Source organism: Arvicanthis niloticus, chromosome 5 (assembly GCF_011762505.2).
Source record: "Arvicanthis niloticus isolate mArvNil1 chromosome 5, mArvNil1.pat.X, whole genome shotgun sequence".
Lineage (NCBI taxonomy): Eukaryota > Metazoa > Chordata > Mammalia > Rodentia > Muridae > Arvicanthis > Arvicanthis niloticus.
Genome location: NC_047662.1, coordinates 19,472,493 through 19,491,003, shown reverse-complemented (window position 1 = coordinate 19,491,003; position 18,511 = coordinate 19,472,493). Strand labels below are relative to the sequence as shown.

The following is an 18,511-nucleotide window of genomic DNA, read 5'->3' as shown; positions in this document are numbered from 1 at the left end:
TGTCAGGTTTCAGGTGGGAAGAACGGAAGCTCATGGGTTGTAGGGCTCAGTCACACCTGATCCAAATGTCCGGCTAACCAGAGGCAAATACTCCAGTGTTGGTCACTGGTTTATACTGGGAGTCTGCATTCTAGAAGCTGAAGACCGCTTCTCCTGTCTCATCCAGGTTCAGTTTCCACCTGTTAACACACGGAAAGCTCTGCACGAGACCATTTCCAGTTCTGGAGTCCTCCAGGATTGTCACAAGAGTACCTTGTTTGCCTATTACTCACTGTAGATACTCCATGGAAAGCCAGCTTATCACTGCTTTTTTTTTTTTTTTTAATTTCTTTAAAAAAAAAAAAAAATCTTATGTACACCATTGCTGTCTTCAGACACACCAGAAGAGGGCATCAGAGCCCATTACAAATGATTGTGAGCCACCATGTGGTTGCTGGGAATTGAACTCAGGACCTCTGGAAGAGCAGTCAGTGCTCTTAACCACTGAAGTCTTTTTATTTAGCTAGTTTTTTTGAGACGAGTTTTCTCTGTGTAACCCTGACTGTTCTGGAACTCACTCTGTTGACCAGGTTAGCTTTGAATTGGAGAGATCCACCTGCCTCTGCTCCCTGGTGCTGGGATTAAAGGAATGTACTACAAAAAGCCCCAGATTTTTTTTTTTAATTTCATGTGCATTGGTGTTTTGCCTCCTCGTATGGCCATATATGAGGGTTTCTGATTCTGATCCCCTGGAACTGTAGTTCAACTGAGAGCTGCCATGTGGGTGCTAGGAACCAAACTCTGGTCCTTCAGAAGAGCAGTCAGGCCTCCAACTGCTGCTCACCTTTCCAGCCCTGCCCCAGATTCCTTTTTTTTTTTTAAGTCAACAAAATGTATTAATTCATTTATAGAAAAAGAAAAATATTAGTAAGAAAGCTGTTTTTATATGTGCAACTTTGGGGTAAATGTTGGGGATTATTAAAAAAAATATATGTAGGGCTGAAGAGATGGCTCAGTGGTTAAGGGCTCTTCCAGAGGTCCTTGAGTTCAATTCCCAGCAACCACATGGTGGCCTCATAACCACCTGTAATGGGATCTGATGCCCTCTTCTAGTGTGTCTGAAGACAGCTACTTGTCATATAAATAAAATCTTTTTAAAAAGAAATATATAGAATCGATTTTTTGAGTTCCTCTTCCTGAAATTTCCTGGTCACTCCCTCCCACAATCCTTTGCCCATTACCCCTTCCCTTCTCCTCTGAGCTGGTACAGTCCAGATTCTTAGTCCAGGGTTTCTGCAGGGCTTTCCACGTTCAAGCCAGGGCCCACTGAAGTCTTAAGTGTCCCTGTCTTTTGGTTAAAAACCATAAATAAAAAATACCCTTAAGCTTTCCTGAAATTCCTATGTGGGCATTTTGTATTCTAGTTTCATCTGTCAGATATCACAACCAAATTTACCCACACCTCCAAACACTCAGCTCAGACCTCTGGTTTCTTTCACAAACACGGGCTCATGTCCCTCTTCAGGTCCACCTACAATCTGTGTGCCAGGCCCTCCACACCGGAGCACACTGACCCCATGCCCTACCTTACCCAGCGTCTGCTTGTGCTGGCGAACAGGCCTCATCTGCTTTTCATGTTCCAAGAACACAGCAACCACACTTTCCCTGGCTCATAGTCTTTGCAGTTAATTAGTAAAGAAGACAGGAAGAGCCTGTTCATTACTTTTTATTTTTTTCTGCATGCCTGTCCCCCTGGCAGGTGAATAAAAGTGAGTGGCAATGTTCTTAAATTTAGAAATTTATTCTGTTTAATCCACAAGCTTTATATAGCTTTAGTTAAAAAATAAAATAAAATAAAACAAGTGAAACCAAGACACTGTCCAGGCCCTTCCAGCCCGCCAAATACACAGCTCTTCAGTTGTGGGTACCAATTGGAAGAGTAAGGAAAACAGGAATGAGAGCCACCGAGTTTCAAAAAACAAATTTATGTAACTGAAGGGTCCTTCCTGGGGCTAGTAAATCGCCTTTACAAAAGAGGATGAAAAGGGGGGAACAAAACAATACAACTTGAAGGAGAAAACCCAGAGTTCCAAGTCAGCCTAGGAACTGTCCCTGGGGCAGCCCCGCAGCCCAGCAGGCTGCACACACTCAGCTCTAGAGTTGGGATCCTGCCATCCTGCCACACAGCCGACTCCACAGGCAAGAGTGAACAAACACCCACTCAAACCTCTGTGGTACTTCATCAGTGGTCTCACTTCTGGGTGAGCTTACAAACCTATACAAGGTTGGAAGCATAATTTACATGGGTGCTAAGATTCAAGAGAAAAGGGACAGGAAAAAAAAAAGAAAAAAAAAAAACAAAAAACAAAAAACCAACCAACCTCTTGGGAGAGGCAAGGGCATTTAAAGGAACCACAAGAATGCCAACAATATTCAAACCCCCTTTTTTAAAAAAGAGATTTTTTTTTGGCTTAAAATATTTCACTCTAAATGTCAATGGAAGAATGTCACTAATACACTGCGGACACCTTTGTAATGTAAATCCATGCCCCCCTTTTTAAAAACATGGTGAACTTCAACCTAGCAATTATTACAACAAATGTTACAGTCTAAAGCTCAAACACATTTTAGCAATTTTGAAATTGAATTGAGTACAAACCAAATAAAATTTACAAGGTAACCAACACGCCCGCCTAGGACTGTGGGGACACTTGAGCCTTCCGCATGGATCGCAGGGCCTTCTCCCTCAGGTGCCTCTCTAAGTCATCAAGGTTGTCGTCTTCAGCCTCACTCTCAGTCTCCTGAAAAACAAGCCCAAACCAGGCAAATATTAAGTCTTGAGACACAATGGGAGATGCCAAGTACAGACCAGAACCCTGCATATACAAAACCACCCAAAGCTCTTGAGACAGGGCTGCTTTGTGGCCTAGGCTTGTTTAGAATTTGTTATGGTGCCAAGATCAACCCTGAGCTTCATCTTTTTGTGTCAATCTCCCAAGACCTGGGCTCACTAGCATGCATACCACCATACCCAATTTACTGGAGCGAGGGGATCAAATCCAGAGCCTTGAGAACATTAAGTAAGTTCTCAACTGAGCTTGCTATCCAAGTATGAGGACCTGAGTTTGGAGCTCCAGGTGGCAGCAACCTGCAGGCAGTCCTGAGGAGCTGGTCTAGCCGTGGTCCAGCAACCTATCTCAAACAGTGAGCACTAGGCAAGGCAGCCTGGGGAGCTTGCCTCCAACCCTCATGACTTGTATCCCATCCTAAGGAATTAACTATGTAAACTGCCCTGATTTTGTCAAGTATAATAAAAATATGAGAGAAAGACAGACAGACATCAATTGCCTCTACATGCATACTGATGGGTGAGCACACACATAGATCCTGTCGTGATCAGTTACTTGGGGATGTCTCCATTTTTGTCCATTATGTGAAGTTCTTTTATTGCACTTTTAGGGGTGTGTATTTAGGGGTGTGGCTCAGCAGTAGCATACATGCTCAATCCGCAGCAAAAGGCACTGTGTTCTGTCCCTTGAAAGTAGTTTTAAAAAATTGAAACATTCCAGCATTAAGCTTTTTCAAAGCTATTTGTACTCTTGATTCTGGCAGTCACGAAGAAATATCAAAATACTACAGAGAAACAGGCAGCTGTTAGAAAAAGCACAGCAACTTTTCAGACAGCAGGCAGAGGCGGTGTGAATACCTTCCTGGGCTCTGGTGCTGCTGCAGGCTCTTCCTGTGCTGATGTGGTGGCGGCAGCAGAAACAGCTGCAGGGGCTGCAGGGGCTGGGGCGGCTACGGCCACAGCCTTCTCCTTCTTATGTTTTTTGTGCTTCTTGTGTTTCTTATCCTTCTTGTGTTTCTTGTCCTTCTTCTTCTTCTTTTTCTTTCCACCTCCTTCTTGATCAGAATTCTAGAAACCCAGAAACAGTGAAGTAATTGAGCTGATTAAAATCCTGATTTTTGGTTCGAGGAAATCTTAAACAAATGCATGTTTCACAGGAGTGCAAAGACAACTGCCACCAATGAGGACACTCTCAGAGAAGTGAGACACACATTAAAGCCAGGGTCTGCCCACAATCAGTGGGAAAGAGTCAACACTGGCTAACTCGGACAATTTCCTTACTAACTCAAAGCCAAGCTTCCGGCTTCAGGGTGTGAGCGGGGTCCTGAGCTAACACAGGCTGCCTTCCAGTTCCTGAGCGTGAGCACTCAATGAGGATCAATTATAAACCTCTCAAGCCTTAGCTAACCCAGCAGGATTTCACACACAGCGCCGTGAGCACAAACTGGACCACACACATTGTAAGAGTGGGAGTGGAGTGTCTCACTCCTCTACAGAGATGGTCCTCTCTAGCCCTTTCCATCTACCACATGCATCCTGGGGAGCGAACTCAGATTTTCAGGCTGGAAGGCAGGTGCTGAATTAACTGAACCGTCTTACTAGCTCAGATATTCCATCACAATAGGGCAACATCTTCATAAGCCCTGTAAGTTATGCCCTCATCTAAGTAAGATACTCAAACCCATCTCTGCGTCTACTGAACACCATGGTTAGTCAAACTGCCACCAGCACGCTCCAAAAACAAATGACCTACAGCCAGGCAAAGTCATCTAATACAAAAGCCGACTGTAGTAATGCTGACTGGCTCATGCCATTCACGAGTATCTGCAGCAGTTTTTGCTCTTCAATAGACTAGAAAAGAGAATCAAATCCTAATTCAAAGTACAGTTTCTATTGAACATTAATCACTTTTTTTTTTGGTTTTTCAAGACAGGGTTTCTCTGTGTAGCCCTGGCTGTCCTGGAACTCACTCTGTAGACCAGGCTGGCCTCAAACTCAGAAATCCACCTGCCTCTGCCTCCCAAGTGCTGGGATTAAAAGCGTGCGCCACCACTGCCCAGTCATTAATCACTTTCATAGATTACTTAATTGGCAGGGCAGTAGTGGTACACACCTTTAATCCAAGAGGCAGAGGAATCAGCAGTCTGATCTACAGAGAGCTCTAAGACAGGCAGAGCTACACAGAGAAACCCTGTCTTGGGGAGGTGGAAAGGGGAGAAGATTTAACTGAACCACCATACACTAGATACTGTCTTTACACTAAATTTATATAAATAATTTTAGCTGAATCTAACTTGTAATTTTATTGTTTTGAGACTGTGTAGCCCAAGATAACCTTGAACAGCAGCCTGCTTCCGCTTCTGCCTCCAGAATGCTTAGGATTAAATGCACAACACTGAGTTTTTAAATTTCTATTTTTTTTTTTTAATTTCACCTATGAACTGGTTTTTTGAGGTATAATCAGAGGACCAAGGCCTGAAGCTTGTCTTGAATGCCTGACCATGCCCACTGAGACCTGAGATTGTTAAGTACCCACCACCATCCCCAGCTGACTAACTCATAAAAGATGTTCAAAACCAAGTAGGTACTTACCCTGGCAGGGGATGGGCTTGGGGTTGGGCTTTTAGCCTTCTTGGCTGGTACTGCAGGTGACCAGTTTGTGGAGGGTGACTGAGACTGCACAGGAGAGGGAGGCGCTGGAGGCTTTTTAGCTGCTGGCTCAGGAGATCCAGAGACAGATCTGGAAGATGAAACCCTTCTTACCGACTGAGGGCTTGGTGATGCAGCCCTAGGCAGAGGGAAAAAAGGCACAGCTGAGAACAGACACCCTGAGGAGGACACACACTTCAAACTTTCTGTCATCCAAGTCTTCTCCAGGGTCACTCATGCCCTACAACTCTGACACTTTCCTGACACTAGGGGCCATCCAGTAGTACACTAGTGACATCAGCTCCTTAGTCTTCTAAAGCTCACTTTGCAGCAGTCTCACACACTTGTCAGGGGTGGGAGAAATGGCTCAGTTAACTACAACCATCATTTCAAGGGAACTGACACTTGTTTTAGCCTCTGTGACACCGCCCACAAGAAGTATACATACACACAGGCAAAATACCAATTTACATAAAATAATAAAGAGAAAAAAGGAAACCCATTTCACTTGAGATTCAAAAACATCTCTCAAATACCCGATGCTGAGAACCAAGTAAAGCCCTCTGGAATTTATGCTATAAGGAGCTAGGTCCAAAGTAGGAAAATATGTGAACAGCACCTAAAGTCTGTTTATTATTATTATTATTGGCTTTTTGAGTTTCTCTGTGTAGCCATGGCTGTTCTTGAACTCAGATATCTACTGCTCTCTCTGCCTCCCTAGTGCTAAGATTAAAAGTGTGTGCCACCACCATATTATTGCATATTATTTCTATAACTGTTTAATAAGAGAACGATTCTACATGTTACACAACTACATATTTCTAACAACAACAAAGCATTAGGAATTTTTACTTTTTCATCTTTTTGGGCTCCGGAGTCCTGGAGACTCTCCTGATAGGCCTGGTACTCGGAGATGGGGACTGCCTTCCATGGGGGGACGCTGAAGCTCCTCTTCCAGCAGGGGGAGGGCTAGAGGTCTGAGGAGCCCGAGGCCGTGGTGAGGGCGAATGCCTTTTGTTTGGTTGTGGTGACCGGGCCTCCCGGGTGGAGCGGCCTGGGGAAGACCCTTTCCTATGCTTTGAAGATAAGGAGGGCGAGCGTCTCTTGGTGACTGGGGGGCTTCTTTGTTTAGGAGGTGGAGAGTGAGAGACCCGGCGCTTTGGTGGTGGAGATGGCGATGCCCTTCGCTTGGGCGGGGGCGGGGGCGAGGCGGTTCTCCTCTTTGGAGGTGGGGAAGGAGAGTATCTCCTCTGGATGGGAGGAGAGTATCTTCTTGGAGACGGTGAGCGGCGGCGTGGGGGAGGAGAAGGGGTCCTAAAACAAACAACATGCCATTCAGATGAAATGGACAGCACCCCCAATCAAACCCTATTACTATTATTAGTTTGTGCGTGCACACCCATCATGCAAGTTCAGTTGGACATCTCTGTGGAACCAATTCTCTCTACCAATTCTTTATGTGGATTCTGGGATCAAACTTAGGTCACTATAGTTTTATGACAAGCACTTTCACCCACTGAACATCTTGCTAGCCAATCCAGAATCAGGAAAATTAATTAATTAGTCATAATCATCCTGTAGCTAGTACTATGACAGGAGATATAGTTCAAGGTAAACATATAACCATGACTGACAAGAGGAGACTGTACTGTGTTTAATGGAAAAAGTTGCAATTTCAGAAACAATTTAAATTCAAACCAAGAGAATTTATATAATTATATAAAACAAAGTACTGTTTCACAAGAGACCCTCACACTGTGTTGTGGTAACTGTGAGCATCAGCTGTTGCCAGTTGTTGTTAACAACTCAAAAAGTCTGCTTTACAGAGGTCTCTGTGACAGGAGGTAGAGAGACAGACAGCTCATCTTCCCCCTCCCCTTCCCTCTCTTTTTGGTGTTTTTTGAAACAAGAGTTTCTCTGTGTAGCCCTGGCTGTCCTGGATCTTGCTCTATAGACAAGAGTGGCCTCAAGCTCAGAGAGATCTACATGCCTGGAATTAAACATATGTGCTGCCAATGCCTGGATATGGCTCAACTCCCAAGAGCACTTGCTGTCCTTGCGGAGGACCTGGCTTTGGTACTGAGCACCCATGTGGTAGCTCATAAAAGTTTGTAATTCAAATTTAAGGGGGATCCAATGGCATTTTCTGGCTTTCCTGGTACACACAGTGCACACATCCATATGCAGACAAAACACTCTATACACAAAAGAAATTAAGGCTTTATGTGAGGTTGCTGTTGTTGCCTTTGAACTAGTTTACTGAGAAAGCTTCCAACAGATGGCCCGGTCTTCTCTCAAAAGACCACATTTAGTGCAAGTTCAGTGTCAGGCAAAGACATTTCTTTCTTTTCTTTCTTTCTTTCCTCTCCTCTCCTCTCCGTCCCCCCCCCCCTTTCTTTTCTCCCCCCCTCCTTCCTTCCTTTTCCTTCCTTTCTTCCTTGGTTTTTTGACCCTGGCCGGCCTGGAACTAACTCTGTAGACCAGCCTGGCCTGGAACTCAGAAATCCGCCTGCCTCTGCCTCCCAAGTGCTGGGATTAAAGGTTTGCGCCACCACTGCCCGGCTGGCAAAGACATTTCTAAGAACCCTCTCTGGTTTTTCTGGTCAAGGTGACAAAATCCTGTTATGTCCTAAAGAAGTTACAACGAAATACAGCATTTAGGAAGACTGGACAATTTGTGCCTGGATTTTCAACAAAAATTCTTGCTCAGATCTGGGCTTACAATAAGCCAATCTTCAGGCAAAGTGGTAAAAATAGAACTAGATAATTATTTAATAACTCTGGCAGGCACAGTGGATCCAATTTTTGATCCCAGTACTTGGGAAGTATCTGAGACAGCCTCAAATCTGAGGCTGGACTGCTATACATACTTAGATCTTATTAAACAAGAACACTGGAGACAAAAGGTTCACTCCACAGTGAGTGCTTGCTATGGAGTTACCCACACACATAAATGCATTAGCTGACCTGGAACTGGCGATGTAATTTAGGCTGGTTCCAAACCACTGTTGATCTTTCTGCCTCCTAAGAGCTGGGATTATGGCTGTGTGATGACACACATAGCACACGGCTGACATTTTCTGAAGAGTTCTAACCTCTCCCTTCATGGAATACCCTTTTGACCGAGACTGCTAACACTTGTCAGACTAGGGTCCTACATAATTGGCAGGAGCATCAAAGCGTCTGTGATGCACACAATGCCAATGGGTCAGTGCAATGGTTAATGTGCACAATGGGATGGTTTTGAACACTCTCCCTCACCCTAGATACTCATCTGTTTACTTCTCTCATTTGTTTGTTGGGCAGGGTTTAGTGTCTGAGCTAACCCTGCCCAACAAACAGGCTGACCTCCAACTCAAAATCCTTCTGCCTCAGCCGTTCAAGAGTTTAGATTCTGAACAAATACATGTGTCTCCTCTTTTCCTTTCTTTTGAGCTTGAACTCCCTCTGTAGACCAGGATGGACTTGATCAAAGATCTGCCTGCCTCTGCTTCCTGAGTGCTGGGATTAGAAGTTAGCATCATCCCTGCCCTATTTTCTGTTTCTACAGAGTTCTGTGTCCCATAAAGGAGCTCACATTTATGTGATCCTTTACAACCAGAGATGCAATGTCTCTTACAAAGCAACTTCCATGATAAAGACTCACAGTGACCATGAGTCAACTGGACACAGTACCTTCGTCGAGGCGGTGGGGTGGGAGATCTGCGCCGCCGAGGAGGAGGTGGGGGAGGAGGAGGAGGGGCTGGAGAAGGAGATCGTCGCCTTCTGGCAGGAGGTGGGGAGGGACTTCTCCTCCTTCTACTACTAAACAAGAAATCAGAGTTATCCTCAGTCAGTGACATTTATAATTTAAGTCCCCCCAAGGAAGCATATTTCCAGTGGTTAACAAATCCAGAGCAGGAACATCATTTATGTTTTGCTTTTGGTATGAGTAAAAGTTTTGTGATGTTAGCTTCAGACAAAAATACATATTTGGTTATGACATAAACTACCCAACAGAGGAAGAGAAAAAACTCCAAACAGTCACCAGAACACTTATTTTTAGTTGGGATACACATAATAATCAGTTGGGAAACTTATCTGAGACTTATGTAAACTGTGTTAGTTCAGCCAAGCTGTGCTTTGAAAAGGCTTTTCAGTTGACTCTGATTCTTTGAGCAACATCTTTTTTTTGAGAAACATTTTAATGTTAACAGATACCAAACGTCTTAAGGCCCAAATCTGGAAGCCCTGGCTTAGAGCTGCCCCTCCTCTGCAGCAGAGACTGAGGGCAGAACAGAGGGACTGCACACACTAGGTGAATGCTATCTCGGAGCTGTGTATCCAACCTTGATGGTCTTATCTCTAAGAAATATATCCCCACCACTGAAAAGGGACTGGCCGTCACACCTGGCAATACTCTAAAAGACAAACCACAAAGCTGTCTTAAGTACTAGAGCCATGCTGGGGGTAATGTGGTTAAAAGTATATTCAAGAACTAGATGCTCCTCAATTCTGAGTTCTGTAATAAACCTGTAACACAAGTCACATACCAAGTATCGTACATTAACAAACTAGAAGCAACCTCACAAAAGACTTAAATGCAAGTTAAGCCAGTTTGTCACCCTTGACACACAATGAGAAAGAAGTCAATGTAAATAGTCCTTGGCCCCTTGCCCAGCCAGGGCTGACACTGAACCTAGCTCAGTTTCTCAAGTGTAACACCTTGTGAGTCTTCAGAGTTCACTACCACATGTACTTTCCCACCAGATTTGATTTAGGTTTGCTGGTGATGTGAGATTATTACATACTTCATACTAACTCTTTACATAAATACTCAAAATCATGACTAATTTTACCCTCTCAAAACCAAAAAGATCCAACAAATGGGGGTAGAGGGAGAAAGCCAGAGATGATGAGCTAAGCTCAGCAGATAAAGGCCACTGAACCTGAAGAACTGAGTGAGTTCGATTCCCAGGACCCACATGTGAATACAGAGAACCAATGTCCTCTGACCTCCAACAGGTGCACTGTGTCATGTGTGCACTCACACATATCCACGACAAATACAAATACAACAAAGACTTTATAAACAAGTCACTCCCTACTGAGTCTAAGGACCTAGAATTACCAGATTACAAAAGGATCTAAAGCCACTCATATAGCTCTTTGTATCATTCATCTGACATGGTAAAAACAAAAACACACACCAAAGCAACTTTCTCCACTGACATAATGTGTCTGTAAAATGGGGACAGTCACCGCAATAGAAAACTAAGTAAACTTGGTGTGTAACCCTAGTTTTGCAAACAGTGTCTAACCAACCTTTTAGTGACTGGCGACTGCCATCGCTTTCCCATCTGCATCCTGAGAGCAGTGGAGAAAAACAAATGTCAAGATTCCACTCGTGCAAGTTAAATCCTTCTTGTGGGAGCATTTTTTAAAGCTTTAAAATTTCTGGAATTAATGCTACGATTTAATTGCTCCATTCATGCATAAATAAGGCAGTCACTCAAAACTTGTCTAGTTTTAATGTTAACTACCAACCTAAACCAAACTAACCAAAAGCCCAAACCCAACCATTGCCTCTATGTTTTGACATGAAGAATCTGCCTAATTCTAAAATAATTTTGGGTCCCAAGCTATAAATTACAGTTTCAACCCAACCACAGATCAGTCAAAACCATTAATGAAGACTGTTACCGAGGGGAAGTCTCTTTTTGGCGCTTTCGAGGTGATGGAGAGGCACTCCGAGAAGGGGAATGTCTCCGCCGTCTGCCTACCTCACCGTTCTTCACATGGGATCTCTTGGGCCGCTCATCTTCTGAGGTGGAAGAGGAGCCAGAGTCTGTAATCACAGAGCAAAGAACAACAACAAAATATCACACACACACACACACACACACACACACACACACACACACACTCTCTCTCTCTCTCTCTCTCTCTCTCTCTCTCTCTCTCTCTCTCTCTCTCTCTTTCTCTCTCACACGCGCGCCCCTGTACCCCTTGGCCCCTTACAGTGCATGCTTAAAAACCTGGGTTCTACAGCCAGCACTGGGAAAAATGTTACTTAGAGGTTAAGACTCAATGACACGGCATTTTACCTAGCATGGCATGAAGCCATGGGTTCAATTCTTAGTACCATCAGGACAATCTAATCAGTACAATTTTAGTGATAGTCAACAGCTCACACCCAACAGAAAATCAGCAAACAAGAGACTAGTAGTGTATCTCCAGAGTCCTGAGGCCTGTATGGATCTCTCAGGAAAGACATCCAGGGACTTGTTGGTGCATGTGCACAACTGACAACACGGAGGTGGAGGAAAGAGGATCTGAAGTTCAACATCAGCCTCAGCAACAAAACAAAACTCTAGTGAATTTTTCCCAATTAACAAAGTTTCAAAAGAATCTAAGGGCTGACTGTAATTCAGCACAATGGCCAGCAGCAAAAGAACAGCAACAAAGAAGTATCAATATGCCACTTGAAATAGACAATAAAAATTACTACTATAATAATCACAGCTATGATTGAGGGATGGGATGCAGCTGTTAGTAGCCTTAATCACACATGAGAGAGACCCTGGGAACCCATCCCCAGGACTGTGTAAGCTGGGTGCAGCAGTGCAAAGCTGGACTCTCAGCACTTAGGAGGTGGAGTCAAAAGAGACAAGTATAAGGTCATTTTTGGGTACACAGCAAGTTCAAGGCAAGCCTGGGCTACATGGGACCCTTTCTTAAAACCCCAAACCATACCAAATCCATACAAAACCCAAATAAGCAACACAAGAACAGAGCCTCAGGCTTAAACATTAGGCTTCTGTGCCCTTTCTTCTTAATCTAACAATTAGAACTATAGTGAGTTCCAGGCTAGCCACAACTACATACTGAGGCCAACAAAAAATAAACACATCCACATAGCTATTGGTAATAAATGAAAGAGATCCACGATTTCTCTGTGTAGTCCTGGCTGTCCTGGAACTCACTCTGTAGACCAGGATGGGCTCAAACTCAAGAGATCTGCCTGCCTCTGCCTCCCAAGTGGTAGGATCAAAGGTGTGTGCCACCACCGCTTGGGTCCAATGACCTTCTATTTATTTAATAACGTTGGGAATAAAGCTGTACTCTACCAGAGCCGTCCTCCCAGCCAGATAGATTTATGCATTCCTAACAATATAGCAATTGAAAAGGAAGATTTAAGGGCTTAAAACAAGAAAGATATACCCAGTGCCCGACTGAGACCTATGGCAAACACAACCATGAAGGCAAACACTCAGACCTCAGTACTTAAAGGAGTTGGTTGTTCTTCCAGAAGTCCCAGTTCAATTCCCAGCACCCACACAGTAACTCAGAATGTCTATAATCCCAGATCCTCACTGGGTCTGATGCCCTGTCTTATGGTCTCCTTAGGGACCAGACATAAATAAACATGGTGAAGACATGCATGCAAGTAAAACACGAAAATGCATATAATTTTTAAAGGGGAGGGGACCCAGGGTTTTATGTAGCTGTTCTCAAATTTTCTGAACTTTCACCTTTCTGCCTCTACCTTTTGAATGATAGTATTACAAGCTTCTGGTTTGCTGTTCTAGGGACTCTCACTATGTAGACCATACTAGCCTCATACTCTACAGCAACTCTCCTGCCTTAGCCTCCCAGTGCTGGGGTTACCACAGGTGTGAGAGTGAAAAGCATTTGCCTGTTGTCCATACCAGATGAAGACTGCTGGTTCTGTCTTCTGTACTGCCGCCTCTGCTGCACAGAATCAGCTGCAGCCATTTTGCTGCCTTTGTCTTCTTCTGAAAGATGGATGCATTTACAAAGTGTTTCTTTAGTTACACACAGGCAATGTGACACAAGAGAACACAACAGGGATGCAGCTCAGCTACTACAGGTCAGTCAGGGAGACACAAATTCTGCAAACATCCCAGCTAGATGTCAAAACCCTAAATTATGTCCAAATAATTTAAAGAAAAAGAATGAGGTTCAGATGAATGAAATAACCAAACAGTACACTAAAATGCTGGAGCTGGCAATCTCAGAGGCTGTGTGACGTTCCCTGTATTGTGGTGCCAATGAATCTCCAACCCCAGGGAATAATCACATATAGAAGGAAAAAGGAAAAAGGAAAAAAAAAAAAAAAAAAATCTCTAGAAAATCATTACAACTTACCAGACTCAGACAACTCTACTTTTCTAGGCTTGGGTGCTGGAGAAGGTGACTCTCTTTTCTCAGTACCTTTATGTTTTGTCACTAAAAATAAAGTGGAGAAGAAGAAAAATAACCTCACACAATAAAAAGAACAATGTTTTAATAGTACAAGAATGGGTCGGACTCTTCATATGAAAAATTTTACCTAAAACTTAAACACGGAAAGCTTCAAAAACTAGTTCCACAGGGCTAGCAAGAACCCTGCACCACTCCTTACAGCCCATGCAATAAAAGCAGCTGGAGGCAGCGGTACACACTGGTACACACTTGCACCTAGTACGCCAACAGCACGGTGGAGGTGAGGAGGCAGAACTGACCTGCAAGTCTGTGGCCACCTAGCTTGGAATGCACACAATAACAGCAGAGAGCAGGGACACCCTGCCTCATCAACAAGGTAGAAGAATCAACACTCAAAAATTGTTTTAAAAACACAGTTATATTGCCCTCTAGGGACTGGAGGCCTGGCTCAGTGGCCTCTGCTCTTGTAGGAGATGAGTTTGGCTCCCAGCACCACACTGGTGGCTCATAAACACAGGTGACATCTGTTCCATGGCATCTTGTGCCTCTGGCCTCCTAGAGTACCTGTAAGCAACTGCACATGCCTCACCCCCACTTGTACATTATAAAAGAAAAAATTTTTTTTGCCCTGATGGTATACATGCATACCAGACATGGGAACATGCATGTTTGCACACATGCACAACTCATACACATAAAATAATTTTAAAAACCTTGGGCAACCAGTTTCAAATCTTGAGCTTTTCCCAAGAGAACCTACCGGAGAAGCTAGGAAGTCTCAGTGAGTGGAGCAAATAGGGGGTTGGGATGTTGCTCAGCACCAGAGCACTTGTTTGGCAAGACACCTTGGTGTGATCCCAGCCACCAGGCAAAAAAAAAAAAAGATAATGAGGGTATTCCTCCCTTACAGCCCCTCCCACTGCCAGGAGTCTTATTAATTTACCTTAATGAACCTACACCTGCTCTGCTTTTGAAACTAAAATTCACGCAGCAAAAGGTACTTAGTCTGGAAAAGAATATCTGGCTATCTAACCTACAGGCCAAAGGCTCCTTATGGCACACAAAATCCTCGTCACACCCAGGAGATTTAAACAATTGAAAAGACTCTGAGCGAATGAGGGGTTCTTTCTAAAGCCTGAGAGAAAGGAAGGGGTTGGGGCTGTACCTCAAAAGTGCTTGTACACCATAAGAAGCCCAGACCTTGGATTTAAGCTCCCGTGGGAGGGAAAGGAAAATGGTTTTTAAAACTAGAATCACCCCGGTGAGAGAGAATGAACCACCCAACAACCTCTTTTGAAAATTATGGTACTTCTTTTGAAAACTTCCTGTGACATATATACCTGGGGTTTTGTTTTGAGTCAGGTCTAACTACCTAGTTCTGGCTGGCCTCAAGTTTACCGTGATCCTTCTGCCTGAAACTCCGGAGAACCAGGATTACAGGCAGAAACCACCAAAGCCAGATATGTATATTAAACACTGTTGCCAAAACAAGATTCTATTCACTTCTATACCCCATTTTACAAGAGTTCTTTGGAAGCTTAAAATAAAATTACAACACCACATTGAGAAACACAGAGACAACTGAACAAACTGACAACAGGAGCCCCAGACTGTGTTTAGGCTACTAATCTCACAACTCTTCTCTCTTCTTAGGAGCATCCACAGGGATGGTCAGATGGTTAAAACATTTGCTGCATTTGCAGAGGACCTGGGTTCAGTTCCTAGCACCCACACAGCAGCCTACACTTTTCTTTAACTCTGCTTCCAGGGGATCTGAGGGGATCTGAACTGTAGACACCAGGCACACATGTGGTGCTCTCACAGATATGCAGACAAATCCTCATGAGTAGACATTAAATCATGAATACAATCAAAATCAAGTATATAAAAATATAATCATTATTTTTACCATTAATCAACTTCAAAAGCCATTTGAAAAGGCCCATCTAAGAAACAAACCCTTGAGACTCTTGTTTTCTATGACTAATGGATTTTGGCAAACTGTCTGACAAAACAGGGTTATACCTTATTTAATACTATAAATTCTGTCAAAGGCTACCAGGATGTAGCCATGAGAACTGGATCTAACACTTCAACCTCGTCTTTGCTAAAGTAATCCAAGAGGAAATTACTATTGTAATCTTCCCGCAAGCCCTGTATCCCTGAGCTACAACATTTCTGTAGTTAACGATGCCATCTACTGAAGTTATTTGGACAAACTATTGAATTGAGCAGAGAATGTTCAACACCTGAAGCTCTAAAATTCATAAAGCAACGGCTCCAAAGTCACGAGCACTTGCTATTCTTACAGAGGATTTAATTTGGTTTGCAGCACCTGCACAAATAGCTCATAGTCACCTACAAATCCAGTTCCATAGCTGATGCCTCTTCTGGCCTGTAGACACCTGCATAGTGTCTATATATGCCCTACCATAGAGCGTATGTAATTTTTTTTAAAAAAAACCTCAACATATAGAAGGCTGAAACAGGACTGCCAGTCTAGATTACATAAAAGGACTTTATAGAATCAAAATCAAAACCAAACTCTACTGAATAAATAACTAAATTAACACTGCTTTTATGTATCTTGAGAAAAGATCTGGCCTCAAACTGGCTATGTAATGTTGGAATTAAAGAACACTACCCTCGCCGGGCGGTGGTGGCACACGCCTTTAATCCCAGCACTTGGGAGGCAGAGACAGGCGGATTTCTGAGTTCAAGGTCAGCCTGGTCTACAGAGTTCCAGGACAGCCAGGGCTAGCTACACAGAGAAACCTTTTCTTGAAAAACCAAAACCAAAACAAAACAACCCACCACCCTCACCTGATGGTAGTGGAGCACACCTTTATAATCCCAGTATTTGGGAGGTGGAGGCAGATGCAGAGGCACGTGGATCTCTAAGCCAGCTTAGTCTACAGAGTTCCAGGACAGCCTGGGCTACACAGAGAAACTCTTTCAGGGTTTAGGGGTGGGGTGCACCATCACACAGAGCCAACATTACCTATTTTGTTCAACAGTGTGAATACACATATGGGAGAGCTCATTCGGACTTAATGTCTCACTAAGTCTTTAATACATTTATAGTGTACGCTTTATCCTTTCTTCAGATAAAGCATTACAAGTAACATCTGTTTCTGTATTTTTCTAAGTAAGATTTTTTCTTTTACTTACTGTTATGTTAATAGTGTTTAATAATTCAAAGAACAAATCGTTCTAGCATGAAGTCAGAAATACAAGAGATCAACTCTAAAATCAGAATTTTAAAGCATTTCAACAGTCTTATTAATTATTAATCTCAGATTGCCCAAAAGATAACTTGTGAAGTTAAGTTCACAACATATCAACAAATAGGGAACTACATGAGTGTCCGCAGAGCACGACTTAGCTATTCTAAAAAGGACAAGCTGTGACAGGACACTCGACTCAGAACAAGTTCATGCAGCACCCAGACCATGACTGATTAAAGTTCCTCCAAGCCCCCCTCAGATGGGACTGTAAACTGTCCTCAATGACTGACTTCCAAACGCCTCCGCTTTTCTTCCCTTACTCTTAGTTCATTAGCCCATCATCAACAACAGTTCCTAAGATGGCCAACTAACATCTGCTATAGGAAACACAATCAGGAACTCTATTACGGTAGTGCCACAGTACCAAGTATCCAGAGACCCCAACATGGGCATTTCTGATTGCAGTACCTAGTAGAGAAGCCAAAGAACACCTTCATTCCACCCTTTACCTTCCTCCCTAGTCACTGGAGGCAGCAATTTGGCAATTCTCACTGCCTAACTGGGAGTGAACGCTTAAACTTTTACTAACTAATCTTGGCTAAGTCACTTAACCAAAGAACCTGACAATTAATAAGGTCTTTTCTTTTCTAGCTCTCAAATTTCAACACTAAGGTCACTTCCACATAGCTCAAAGCATTCTGAACTTCAGTGGACATAAAGCAGACTAACCTGCCCACGGTGCAACTGTCCAGCTAAAGAAGCTGGTCCTTGAGCCCACAAGAATACGCAACAGGCCTCTGTTCCCCACAACAGATGTCTCTTGAATGCAGTTATCTATTACATGTGTACAAGGCATACGTCACAGCAGGAGCCTGGCACCTGTGCAGACTCATAAAAGGTAACTAATAAGTTCCAACAATGACCCTATTCTAACAGTTAACTCCTTCTGTCCAGGTAGTTTAAAATAACTTCTATATAATCTAAATGAAAAATGTATTTTTCTAAAACAATTGTGGTTTTTTTCTCCTCCAGAGAGCTTTCTAGCTCTAAACACAAGAAATATTTATGCATATAAAGTTCACAGGGAAAGACAATTGAGCTACAGCCATGAGTCTTAGATTAAGACACAGTGATGCACTCAGTGAGGCTAAAACCTGCTCACTTTTATATAAAATACAATGCATGCTAAAAAAAATAGCTGTCTTAAATAGCACACATTTGGTTACTGAATGAATTTGATGTTAAAATTAAATATGATTTGTATGATACTTTTTATGGCTTGCCATTTTTAGCAGGTTCTTTTCCCATAGATATCCCTCTGTGTAATAAGTTTAGAACGCAAGGCCTGGCTAGGTCTTGTGGTGGTCCCTTGTTATCCAGGTACTTGGTCAGTCAATGGGCTCAGAACACCACTCTCTAAAATCCCAATCCTCTCACCTCACCCCCTCCACTCACCCTCTCCAGCCCTAGCACCAAAGGCACCACCGGAATGGCTCATATCAGTTTTCTTCGTGTGTGCTTAGTGCTAAAGCAAACCGCAGCAAACCCCAGCTTGCACATGGACTAACAACACTCTGCTTAACTGGCACAATCACAGGCC

General features: G+C 43.4%; 1 protein-coding gene across 17 annotated transcripts in view; it reads right to left on the bottom strand.

The window, feature by feature from the left end:
* Window positions 1-1,689: 1,689 nt before the first annotated feature.
* Window positions 1,690-18,511, bottom strand: part of Srrm1 (serine and arginine repetitive matrix 1) — a 31,653-nt gene continuing 14,831 nt past the window's right edge. For 4 of the 17 annotated variants that reach the window (XM_034503373.2, XM_034503387.2, XM_034503391.2 and 1 more), the window contains 9 exons: window positions 13,628-13,708; window positions 13,168-13,254; window positions 11,159-11,303; window positions 10,781-10,822; window positions 9,152-9,280; window positions 6,329-6,790; window positions 5,420-5,615; window positions 3,686-3,895; window positions 1,690-2,780 (listed from right to left, as the gene is read on the bottom strand). In XM_034503373.2, the coding sequence (XP_034359264.1) occupies window positions 2,673-2,780; window positions 3,686-3,895; window positions 5,420-5,615; window positions 6,329-6,790; window positions 9,152-9,280; window positions 10,781-10,822; window positions 11,159-11,303; window positions 13,168-13,254; window positions 13,628-13,708 (1,460 nt within the window). In that variant the 3' untranslated portion in view covers window positions 1,690-2,672. The remainder of the gene's footprint in view (window positions 2,781-3,685; window positions 3,896-5,419; window positions 5,616-6,328; window positions 6,791-9,151; window positions 9,281-10,780; window positions 10,823-11,158; window positions 11,304-13,167; window positions 13,255-13,627; window positions 13,709-18,511) is intronic. The other 13 variants (XM_034503374.2, XM_034503388.2, XM_034503378.2 and 10 more) reach the window with 12 other exon arrangements.